The sequence below is a fragment of the Sciurus vulgaris genome, assembly GCF_902686455.1.
Source record: "Sciurus vulgaris genome assembly, chromosome: 3".
Lineage (NCBI taxonomy): Eukaryota > Metazoa > Chordata > Mammalia > Rodentia > Sciuridae > Sciurus > Sciurus vulgaris.
Genome location: NC_136463.1, coordinates 174279762 through 174292371, shown reverse-complemented (window position 1 = coordinate 174292371; position 12610 = coordinate 174279762). Strand labels below are relative to the sequence as shown.

The following is a 12610-nucleotide window of genomic DNA, read 5'->3' as shown; positions in this document are numbered from 1 at the left end:
CCAGGGAATATAACCAAACTACATGACATTCTATTCCAAGTCCTGGGAGACAGCCAGATTCAAAAAAGCCTTGCAGCAGGATGCATTCTAAATGTCTTTCTGAAAAATGCAGAACAAATCAAGTTTGGAAATTCAGAGAGATGAGAGCACAGTCTAGTCCCCTTTCTCCTGCAACATCAGCAAATTCAAGCAGGAGAAGGCTGTGCTTGTCACCTGTCCCTTGCTACCACTTCCAAAAGTACACTGTATTCACAGGGAATTCAAAGCCAAGAAATGTCATCTTACCTTTTTAAAAATTTTTCCATTTGGTTGTATTTCATCTTCCTCATTTAATATTTCACGTGTTCCCAAAAGTCTCTTGTCCTTAAATTTGTTTTTTGCATACATAAAAACTTTATCCAGTGTATCACATCCAGGGTACAATAATGAGGCCAAACCATCCAAACTATTAATAGATCTGTATGCGGACTCAGGGTTTGAATCTACAGGCTTTGCTTTAATTTGGTTTGACTTCTGTTGTCTGGACTCAGACAAAAAATAAAATGGAATGTATGTTATAATAGTATAAAGTGATATTATAAAATGTATGAAATACAAAAGAATGGGATTGATGGTCTGCTTTAGCTTCATGGTAGATGGTTTTGAAGACACGTGGTTATTCATAAGTGTTCAAGAAGTAGAACTAACAGGTGTCAGCAAGAACCTAGAAGGAAGAAAAAAAATTAGTTCAAAATTATTTTAAAATAACTTGAAAGAACAGTTCTTCATTAGTCAAGCAAATGAAGTTTTTCAATCAGTTAGGAATTAGTATAATGGTCCCATGCAGTATCCCAATGTTTCTAATAGACTCATTTGTACCATATTCAATAGCAGTGAAATTAGATAGAAAAGTTTCCACAACATACTGTAAACAGGTAGCCTTTCCAACTTAACCTTTCCAGTAGTTAAGGAGAAGGAGGGAGCAAGACAGAAAGGGACAGGGAGACCAAAAATTCACTCATTTCCTATTCATTAGCATCCCATTCTATTAAAGATAGCAAATATTTTGCATATATACCACGTTCTTCTCTTTCATGACCCCAGCAGCAGCCATCGCTAAATAATCCCTGCATTCTTCCCCTATGAATGCCATTCTCACTCTAGCAAGTACTGAAGTTGGCAACATGTAACATTCATTTTCCATAGTGGTTCTAAGTATCTGCCAATTTAGGCAGTAAAATGAAGCAAAAAGGCCATACGCTTGGTCATTCTACACTCCGCATTCATCAAATTCATTGAAACTGAGTGTTAGGTACTAACACTGAGTGTTAGGTTAGTGCTAGGATGTGAGGGTGCTCTGGCTATGACATCTGTCACCCCATTTATCACCAGGGTTGATTCAGCTGTTCTGGCTGGCTAGGTGGGTATCCCCTTTCTCCCTCACTGCTCCACGTGTGTCCCTCCTGAAGTTGAACGCTCGGTTGAAGAGGATGAAGAGGACAACCTTCCCCAATACAGGAGGGCAGTTCTTCAGCCAAGGGTATACAAGTAGCTGTGCTTCCCTGCTACAACCTTCAAACAGACTCAAGACACTGTTCTAAATACAGGAAATAAAACATTAAACAAAACAGACTAAGTCCCTGCTCTTAGGGGAGCCACACTTTTACTGGGAGAGGAAGACAAGTAAATGTATATATATGTAGGTATGCACAGATCCCTGGGAAAGCCTCACTGTTCTAAACAGAGACTTAGAAGGAAAAGAGTGTTCCATGTGCCTATGTGGAGATGAAGAGTGCTCCAGAAAGAGGAAATACCACTGTATGGTTCATGGGGTATAATGTCATTCTTGAAAAAACAAAACTGAAACAAACTATTAACAAGTTGTCCTGCCCTACTCCAAATACTGGACTATGATTTCACCTCAGCTCCAGGTTGTAAAAATTCTATTCCAGCAACGTATAGTGAAGAGATTTGAGGAATCCCTTCTTTCACCCAATACCCACTTATAAGGCAAGTGTTCTATCCCATGTGCAGCAGCCAAGAACAATGAGCACAGGTTACTTTTTGAGTATCATAGTTTTATATATAGATGAGGGGGTTCATTTTGACTTATTAATACATGTGTATAACACAGTTCTACGTCAATCCTTAGTACTACCCCACTTCCTTCCATCTTCCCTCCCCCTGATCCCCTTCCTCTACTCTACTGGTCTTCCTTTAATGGAGGCAATTATATATAAAATTGAAATGCACTGTAGTACATTCATACATGCACCAAGCTTAGTTTGATCAGCTTCATTCCCCAGTTCTTCCCCTTCCCCTCCCTTCTCCCTCCCTCTTTGTTCCCTGATTCTACTCTACTGATCTCCCTTCTATCTTCACAAGATCCATTTTGTTCCTTTTTCCAAACTTCTGCACATGAGAAACAACATTTGACCCTCTGAGTCTGGCTTATTTCACTTAGCATGATGCTCTCCAGTTTTATCCATTTAACGGAAGTAACAATTTCATTGTCCTTTATGGCTGAGTAGAATTCCACTATGTATATATAACACATTTTTTTATCCATTCTTCCACTGATGGACACCTAGGTTGGATCCATAATTTGGCTATTGTGGACTGTGCTACTACAAACACTAGTATGTATGTATTACAACAATGTGTTTATTTTAGTTCTTTTGGATAAATACCAAGGAGTGGAGTAGCTGGGTAATATGGTGGTTCTGTTCCTAATCCTAATCTTTTCAAAATGTTTTCCAAAATGATTTTAGTTCACTTTTAAGGTAGAGGTTCCAGGCAGTTAAGAGAAGCTCCAAACTGACATCAGTATCTACATTCATGGCCTAGTGTACCACTCATACAGCAGAGAAGAAAAAAAAATCAAGCCACTGCCCCAGTCTCCATCTCAATGGCCTAGAGGTTCTACATAGGCCAGAGACATAAGCAGTAAGAACAGAAAACTCTTAGTAATGTCTAAGACTGAGTTTAGGTAGAACAGAAAACACAGTTCATGTCTGATAGCACTGTCAAGTACAAAGACTGTTGGTGAGCAGATAACATGAGATTGATGGCAACATGAAAGCATTAAAAGAATAAACCAATCAAATGTTTAACAGAGTACAAGGGAAAGAAATCTCTAAAAAGACCCCCTCCAAGATTCCTGAAAAATCTAGAAGACTGGCCTCTGGTACAATCCCTACCGAAGAGCATCTATTTTATGGAGCAAGTTACGGCCCAGAGCTCTGTCCAAAAGAATAAAACAATCCACCCCACAATTAGTGAAGAATAACTGCTGGTTGTGATACCACTAGAGACAAACTACTTACACACAAACTTAACAAGGAAAGCAGGAAAAGAGACAATTAAAGTCACCGCTGCTAAAACTGTTATCATCATGGACGGGCAGTTCAGGGTGACTGTGACTGTGCGGGGCCAAGAATGTGCCCTCTAAGGAGCAGTATCAGCATACTACATGAGAAAGAAAAAGCACAGTGAACTAATTTAACCACGCCACTAAACAAACACTACAGCACGAAGTCATACAAGAGGAGGGAGATCACTATTCAGAGCTGTTACACAGTGTCATCTAAAATGTCTAGTTTACAACATAAAATTATGAGGCATGCAAACGAATAGCAAATATGTCACCTACGAAAGGGAAGAAAGTAGACAGAAGTCCCTGAGAGGACCCAGATGTCAGACTTCATAGAGAGATTGAAGTGTGATTGTGTTCAAGGAAATAAAGAAAACTGTGCTTTAAAAGTTAAAAATCCAGGCTGGGGAGATAGCTCAGCTGGTGGAGTGCTTGCCTCGCAAGCACAAGGCCCTGAGTTCGATCCCCAGTACTGCAAAAAAATAAATAAAAATTAAATATCCAACTCTATTACAAATTAAGAAACATCTCCAAATTTGTTCATGCACAGCTGGGGAGAAGCCAGGACTCCCAAATGAGCCTCAGGTTCTGTTCACCCTCCCTAGCTGTTTTCTTAGACAATATATTGTATAACGGTCTGAAGACCAGTCCAGAGAACATGGATTACTGCCATGCTTAAGATCATGGAGAGAGGTTTCAAGATGGCGGCCTAGAGGGTGGCTGCATTTCATGTTGCTCCAGGACTCAGGATTCAAAAGAGGAGATATTGAGAGACTTAGGACCAACTCAAAGCAGCCAGGTGAGTCTCTCCCATAGGGGAGGCGTCCCGGATGGGGCGGTAGTCCCGGAACGCAGGGAACTTTGTGAAGTAGAGCTGCTGGCGAGACACCCCTCCCCCCGCTGGAGCAGTGAACTCGGACAACTGGGAGCATCGTAGAGGAGGCCGCTCAGCACAGCACTGGGACTCGGAGCCACCACTGGGGGTCCGGTGGCTGCCCAGGGGAGGGGCTGCAAGGAGAGCTTTTTGGACTCAGAGCGACCACTCCTGATGCCGGGGCCTCCCCAGAGGAGGAGGAGGAGGAGGAGGAGGAGGAGCAGCAGCCTGGCGAGGCGCTTGGGACTCGGAGCAGCTGCACCAGAGCTACAGGCGGTTGCCAGAGGAGGAGCTGTGCGGCGAGCTGTTTGGACTCAGAGCAACCACCCCTGAACACCAGGGACCTACCCGGAGGAGCGGGGAGGAGTGTGGTCGTTTGGATTCGGAGTGACTATACCAGAGCTATGGGCGATTGCCAGAGGAGGAGCTACGTGGCGAGCAGATTTGACTCAAAGCGACCGCTCCTGAACACCGGGGGGCTGCCTGGAGGAGGAGCACGGTGGGTCACTTGGTCTTGAGTGGCCGCACCAGAGCTCCAGGTGGCTGCCTGGAGGAGGCGTGCAGTGGGTCACGTGGACTCAGAGCGACTCAGAGTGACCGCTCCTGAACACCCGGGGGGCTACCTGGAGGAGGAGGAGGAACGGGGCGGGTCACTTGGACTCGGAGTGACTACCCAGGACTACGGGTAGTTGGCGGGAGGAGGAGGCGGGCAGTGAGTTGCTTGGACTCCTAGTGACCGCACCGGAACACCGGGCGGCTGTCTGGAGGAAGAGGCGTGCGGCGGGTCTCTGGGACTCGGAGCGATTGTACGGGGCTCCAGGTAGCTGCTCAGAAGAGGGGCCGCATAGCCAGGCGATTAGGTGCAGAGAAGGGTCCAGGACCTAGGAGGCTTCTTGGTGGAAGAGCCACACAGAGACACGCTTAGGGGCGAAGCGAAGGTTCCAGGACTGCGGGCTGGAACCCGCAGATTCCCTGAGGAGAGGCAGCCTAAGGAGACTCGTCGGCGAAGGGTGAGGCTCCCAGGTCCAGGAGGTAGGTCCGGGCCCCTGGGAACGTTGCAGAGAAAGGCAGCCCAGCCCAGGCGGTAGCTGTAGATTGAGGGGAACCTCTAGGAGGGGAACTGACCAGCGAGACCTCCCCACCAGGTGAGTCTTCCCTGGCAGGTGAGGTTTTCCCACAAGGATGGTAAAATCAGAGACACAGGCCCAAACAGGCCTTGCCTCAGCCCGCAGCCTAGTTCCCCTTTGGATGACCATTGGTCAACAAGTGGAAGCACCTCTGCCCACTAGCAGGGAATATACCCCACCTGAAGGTCACCACCCCTAGAGAGGCACCTTCCTTGTGGAGCACCGTGCTATCAACTTCCTCCAAGACTTCAGCCTACTGAAGGCTAAGAGGGGATATATAGAAATCTTCAGGGACATTATAAGTCAATAGAGGAAATCTGCAATATCTCAGTGGTCCTGATACCTGAACAATATGAGAAAAGGGAAGAAAATGCCCCAAACAAATCTAGATGTTACATCAATAAAACCCAATGACAGCATGGCAGAAGAAATGACAGGAGTTCAGAATGTACATAATTAAAATGATTAGGGAAGCAAACGATGAGATGAAAGAGCAAATGCAGGCACTGAATGATGAGATGAAAGAGCAAATGCAGGCATTGAATGATTGCACCAATCGACAGTTAAAAGAGCAAATACAGGAAGCAAAAGATCATTTCAATAAAGAGTTAGAGATATTGAAAAAACACCAAACAGAAATCCTTGAAATGAAGGAAACAAAAACCAAATTAAGAACTCCATAGAAAGCATATCCAATAGGATAGAACACCTGGAAGTCAGAACCTCAGACATTGAAGACAAAATATTTAACCTTGAAAACAAAGTTGAACAAACAGAGGAGATGGTAAGAAATCATAAACAGAATCTCCAAGAACTATGGGATATCATGAAAAGGCCAAATTTAAGAATTATTCGGATTGAGGAAGGCTTAGAGAAACAAACCAAAGGAATGAACAATCTATTCAATGAAATAATATCAGAAAATTTCCCAAATCTGAAGAATGAAATGAAAAATCAAGTTCAAGAGGCTTATAGGACTCCAAATACACAAAATTACAACAGACCCATACCAAGGCACATTATAATGAACATACCTAACATACAAAATAAAGACAGAATTTTAAAGGCTGTGAGAGAAAAGAACCAAATTACTCTCAGGGGGAAACCAATACGGATATCAGCAGATTTTTCAATCCAAACCCTAAAAGCTAGAAGGGCCTGGAACAACATTTTCAAGCTCTGAAAGAAAATGGATGCCAACCAAGAATCTTATACCCAGCAAAACTTACCTTCAAATTTGACAATGAAATAAAATCCTTCCATGATAAACAAAAGCTAAAAGAATTTACAAAAAGAAAGCCAGCATTACAGAACATTCTCAGCAAAATATTCCATGACGAAGACATGAAAAACAAAGAAGCAAATCAGCAAAGGGAGGAATTACCTTAAAGGAATTGTCAAATAAAGGAGGAACCAAGTCGTGTCTAATAAATAAATAAATAAATAAATAAATAAATAAATAAATAAAATTTAAAAAATGAACAAAATGACTGGGAAACCAAATCATATCTCAATAATAACCCTGAATGTTAATGGCCTGAATTCATCAATCAAAAGACACAGACTGGCAGATTGGAATAAAAAGAAAGATCCAACAACATGTTGCCTGCAAGAGACTCATCTCATAGAAAAAGATACTCACAGACTAAAGGTGAAAGGATGGGGAAAAATATACCATGCACATGGACTCAGCAAAAAAGCTGGAGTATCCATCCTCATTTCAGATAATGTGGACTTCAAGCCAAAGTTAGTCAGAAGGGATAAAGAAGGACATTTCATACTGCTTAAGGGAAGCATAAATCAGCAAAATATAACAATCATAAACATGTATGCCCCAAACAGTGGCTCATCCATGTATGTCAAACAAATCCTTCTCAATTTCAGAAACCAAATAGACCACAACACAATAATACTAGGTGATTTTAACACGCCTCTCTCACCACTGGACAGATCTTCCAGACAAAAATTGAACAAAGAAACCATAGATCTCAATAACACAATCAATAATTTAGACTTAACGGACATTTATAGAATATACCATCCAACCAAGAGTGAATACACTTTCTTCTCAGCACCACATGGATCCTTCTCTAAAATAGACCATATATTATGCCACAAAGCTAATGTTAGCAAATACAAGAAGATAGAGACACTAGCATGTATTCTATCAGATCATAATGGATTGAAGTTGGAAATAAATGAAAGAGTAGAAAACAGAAACTACTCCAACACCTGGAGATTAAACAACATGCTATTATATGATGAATGGATAACAGAAGATATTAGGAAGGAAATTTAAAAATTCTTAGAGGTAAATGAGAACAAAGAAACATCATATCAAAATCTCTGGGACACTATGAAAGCAGTACTTAGAGGGAAATTTATTTCATGGAGCGCATTTAATAAAAGAAGTAAAACTCAACAAATAAACGACCTAACACTACAGCTCAAAGACCTAGAAAAAGAAGAACAGACCAGCACCAAAAGTAGTAGAAGACAGGAAATAGTTAAACTCAGAGCTGAAATCAACGAAATTGAAACAAAAGAAACTATACAAAAAATTGACAAAATAAATAGTTGGTTCTTTGAAAAAATAAACAAAATTGATAAACCTTCAGCCACACTAACAAAGAGAAGACGAGAGAAAACCCAAATCACTAAAATTCGGAATGAACAAGGAAATATCACAACAGACACGAGTGAAATACAAAACATAATTAGAAGCTATTTTGAAAATCTATACTCCAACAAAATAGAAAATTTCGAAGACATCAACAGGTTTCTAGAGACATATGAATTGCCTAAACTGAACGAGGAGGACATACACAATTTAAATAGACCAATTTCAAGTAATGAAATAGAAGAGGTCATCAAAAGCCTACCAACAAAGAAAAGTCCGGGACCAGATGGGTTCTCAGCCAAGTTCTACAAAACCTTTAAAGAGGAGCTCATTCCAATACTTCTCAAAGTATTCCATAAAATAGAAGAGGAGGGAACCCTCCCAAACTCATTCTATGAAGCCAATATCACACTGATACCTAAACCAGACAGAGACACATCGAGGAAAGAAAATTTCAGACCAATATCCTTAATGAACATCGACCCAAAAATTCTCAACAAAGTTTTAGCAAATCGCATACAAAAACATATTAAAAAGATAGTGCACCATGATCAAGTGGGTTTCATCCCAGGGATGCAAGGTTGGTTCAACATCAGGAAATCAATAAATGTCATTCACCATATCAATAGACTTAGTCAAGAATCACATGATTATTTCAATAGATGCAGAAAAAGCATTTGATAAAATACAGCATCCCTTCATGCTCAAAACACTAGAAAAAATAGGGATAGTGGGAACATTCCTTAACATTGTAAAGGCCATTTATGCTAAGCCCATGGCTAATATCATTCTAAATGGTGAAAACCTGAAAGCATTTCCCCTAAAAACTGGAACAAGGCAGGGATGCCCTCTTTCACCACTTCTATTCAACATCGTTCTTGAGACTCTAGCCAGAGCGATTAGACAAACCAAAGAAATTAAAGGGATACGAATTGGAAAAGAAGAACTCAAACTATCCCTGTTCACTGATGACATGATTATATATTTAGAGGAACCTGGAAATTCTACCAGAAAACTCTTAGAACTCATAAGTGAATTCAGTAAAGTAGCACGTTACAAGATCAATGCTCATAAATCCAATGCATTTTTATACATAAGTGATGAATCTTCAGAAAGAGAAATTAGGAAAACTACCCCATTCACAATAGCCTCGAAAAAAATAAAATACTTGGGAATCAATCTCACAAAAGAGGTGAAAGACCTCTACAATGAGAACTACAGTACACTAAAGAAAGAAATTAAAGAAAACCTTAGAAGATGGAAAGATCTCCCATGTTCATGGATAGGAAGTATTAATATTGTCAAAATGGCCATACTACCTAAAGTGCTATACAGATTCAATGCAATTCCAATTAAAATCCCAATGACATACCTTACAGAAATAGAGCAAGCAATTATGAAATTCATCTGGAAGAATAAGAAACCCAGAATAACTAAAGCAATCCTTAGCAGGAAGAGTGAAACAGGGGGTATCGCAATACCAGATCTTCAACTCTACTACAAAGCAACAGTAACAAAAACGGCATGGTATTGGTACCAAAATAGAAAGGTAGATCAATGGTACAGAATAGAGGACATGGGCACAAACCCAAATGAATACAATTTTCTCATACTAGACAAAGGGGCCAAAAATATGCAATGGAGAAAAGATAGCCTCTTCAACAAATGGTGCTGGGAGAATTGGAAATCCATATGCAACAGAATAAAACTAAACCCATATCTCTCACCATGCACGAAACTAAATTCAAAATGGATTAAGGACCTCAGAATCAGACCAGAGACCCTGTAAATAATAGAAGAAAAAGTAGGTCCAGATCTTCAACATGTCGGCTTAGGACCAGACTTCCTCAACAGGACTCCCATAGCAGAAGAAATAAAAGCAAGAACCAATAACTGGGATAGAGTCAAACTAAAAAGCTTTCTCTCAGCAAAGGAAACTCTCAGCAATGCGAAGAAAGAGCCTACAGAGTGGGAGAATATCTTTGCCAATCATACTTCAGATACAGCACTAATCTCCAGAATCTATAAAGAACTCAAAAAACTCTACATCAAGAAAGCAAATAATCTAGTTGACAAATGGGCTAAGGAAATGAATAGATACTTCACAGAAGATCTACAAGTAATCAACAATCATATGGAAAAATGTTCAACATCTCTAGTAATAAGAGAAATGCAAATCAAAACCACCCTAAGATTCCATCTCACCCCAATTAGAATGGCGATTATCAAGAATACAAGCAACAACAGGTGTTGGCGAGGATGTGGGGAGAAAGGTACGCTCATACATTGCTGGTGGGGCTGCAAATTAGTGCAGCCACTCTGGAAAGCAGTGTGGAGACTCCTCAGAAAGCTTGGAATGGAACCACCCTTTGACCCAGCTATCCCACTCCTTGGCCTATACCCAAAGGACTTAAAATCAGCATACTACAGAGATACAGCCACATCAATGTTCATAGCTGCTCAATTCACAATAGCCAGATTGTGGAACCAACCTAGATGTCCTTCAATTGATGAATGGATAAAGAAACTGTGGTATATATATACAATGGAATATTACTCAGCCATAAAGAATGATAAAATTATAGCATTTGCAGGCAAATGGATGAAATTGGAGAATATCATGCTAAGTGAGATAAGCCAATCTCAAAAAACCAAAGGTTGAATGATATCGCTAATAAGTGGATGAGGACACATAATGGGGGGAGGGAGGGGTTAGTGTTAGGGTTAGAGTTAGGGTTAGGGAGGGGGGCAAGAATGGAGGAAGGAAGGATTGTATAGAGGGAAAAGAGGGGTGGAAGGGGTGGGGGGAAGGGAAAAAAATAACAGAATGAATCAAACAACATTACCCTATGTAAATTTATGATTACACAAATGGTATGCCTTTACGCCATGTACGAACAGAGAAACAACATTTATCCCATTTGTTTACAATAAAAAAATAAATAAAAAAATAAAAAGTTCATGGAGAGGCAATGAAGGTTTCCAGTCAGGAAAATGATACATAAAACAAATAGTCTTGCTATTTTGAGGACATCAGAGTACAAAAGAATAGACGTATACCAATAACCAGGAGAATGATATTATTTAACTACTTTCTTTGAAATTTATTTTCTGTGTTTTTATTGGTACGTTATAATCATACATAATGGGGGGATTTGTTGTTACATGTCCATACATGACATGACAATGCAATGTGGCCAGTATTATTCCCAGTACCTCATCCTTCCCCTCCACCCTCCCTCTAGTCCCTTTCCTCTACTCTACTCTTCTCCCTTGGATTTTCAGGACACTCCACCACCACCACCTTTCTTTTCCTCTTTCCTCTCTAGCTTCCACATGAGAAAAAAACACAGACCCTTGACTCTCTGACTTACTTAAGATAATGTTCTCAAGCTCCATCTATTATCCTGCAAATGACTTAATTTCATTTTTTATGGATGAATAAAAATCCATTGTATATACATCCCATATTTTCTTCATTCATTCATTGATGGATACCTAGTCCGGTTACGGAGTTTGGCTGTTGTGAATTGTGCGACTATAAACATGGGAACATATTATTGCTATGGTATGATGACTTTAATTCTTTAGGATAAATACCGAGGAATGGTAGAGCTGGATTATATGGTGGTTCCATTCCTGGTCTTTTGAGGAACCTCCATACCAATTTCCATAGTAGATGTACCAATTTCATCACACCAACAGTTTAAATGTTCCTTTTTCTCCACATCCTCTCCAACATTTATTACTTTTTTGTATTCTCAATGGCTGCCATTCTAATTGGAGTATGATGAAATCTCAGTATAATTTTGATCTGCTCTTCCCTAACTGTTAAAGATGAACATTTTTCCTACATTTGTTGATCACCTGTATTTCTTGTTTTGAGAAGTGTCAGTTTAGTTCATTTGCCCATTTATTACTTAGGTTATTTGTATTGGGTTTTTTTAGTTCTTTATATACCCTAGATATTAATCCTCTGTCAGAAGAATAACTGACAAATATTTTCTCCCATTCTCTCTTCATATTCTTAGTGTTTTCCTTTGCTGTGTGGAAGTTTTTTATTTTGATGCCATCTTACTTATTAATTCTTGGTATTATTTCCTGAGCTTTAGAAGTCCTATTGATCAAGATGTTGCCTGTGCCTATATGTTGGGAGTGTTGACCCTACCTTTTTTTAGGAATTGTATAGTTTCTGGTCAAATTCCTAGGTTTCTGATCCATTTTTGAGTTGACTTTTTTTCTTAATTTTTCTTTTAGTTGTAGATGAACACAAACTTTTTTTTTTTTTTAATGTGGTGCTAAGGAGCAAACCCAGTGCCCCACACATGAAGCCAAGTGCTCTACCACTGAGCTACAACTCCAGCTCTTGAGTTGACTTTTGTGCAAGGTAAGAGAAAAGGATCTAGTCTCATCCTTCCACACATCTTCCCAGCATCACTTGTTTAAAAGGTTGTCTTTTCTCCAATGTATGTTTTTGGCACCTTTGTCAGGGATCAGATGACTGCATCTTTGTCTCTGCCTTCTACTTTGTAGCACTGGACTATTTGTCTGTTTCATGATAGAGTATCGGTGGGCCACTTGATGCTTTGAATAGACAGCCCTTGCTGCTCCGCCACTGCAACTGATTTTTAAAATGG

The 12610-nt window shown here is 40.3% G+C and overlaps 1 protein-coding gene across 3 annotated transcripts in view; it reads right to left on the bottom strand.

Annotated features, from left to right (window-relative positions):
• The window catches only part of ACSL3 (acyl-CoA synthetase long chain family member 3), an 84484-nt gene that overhangs the window by 32707 nt on the left and 39167 nt on the right, over positions 1–12610 (bottom strand). For all 3 annotated transcript variants that reach the window (XM_079135136.1, XM_079135134.1, XM_079135135.1), the window contains one exon: positions 286–703. In XM_079135136.1, coding sequence (XP_078991262.1) covers positions 286–663 — 378 coding nt within the window. In that variant the 5' untranslated portion in view covers positions 664–703. The remainder of the gene's footprint in view (positions 1–285; positions 704–12610) is intronic.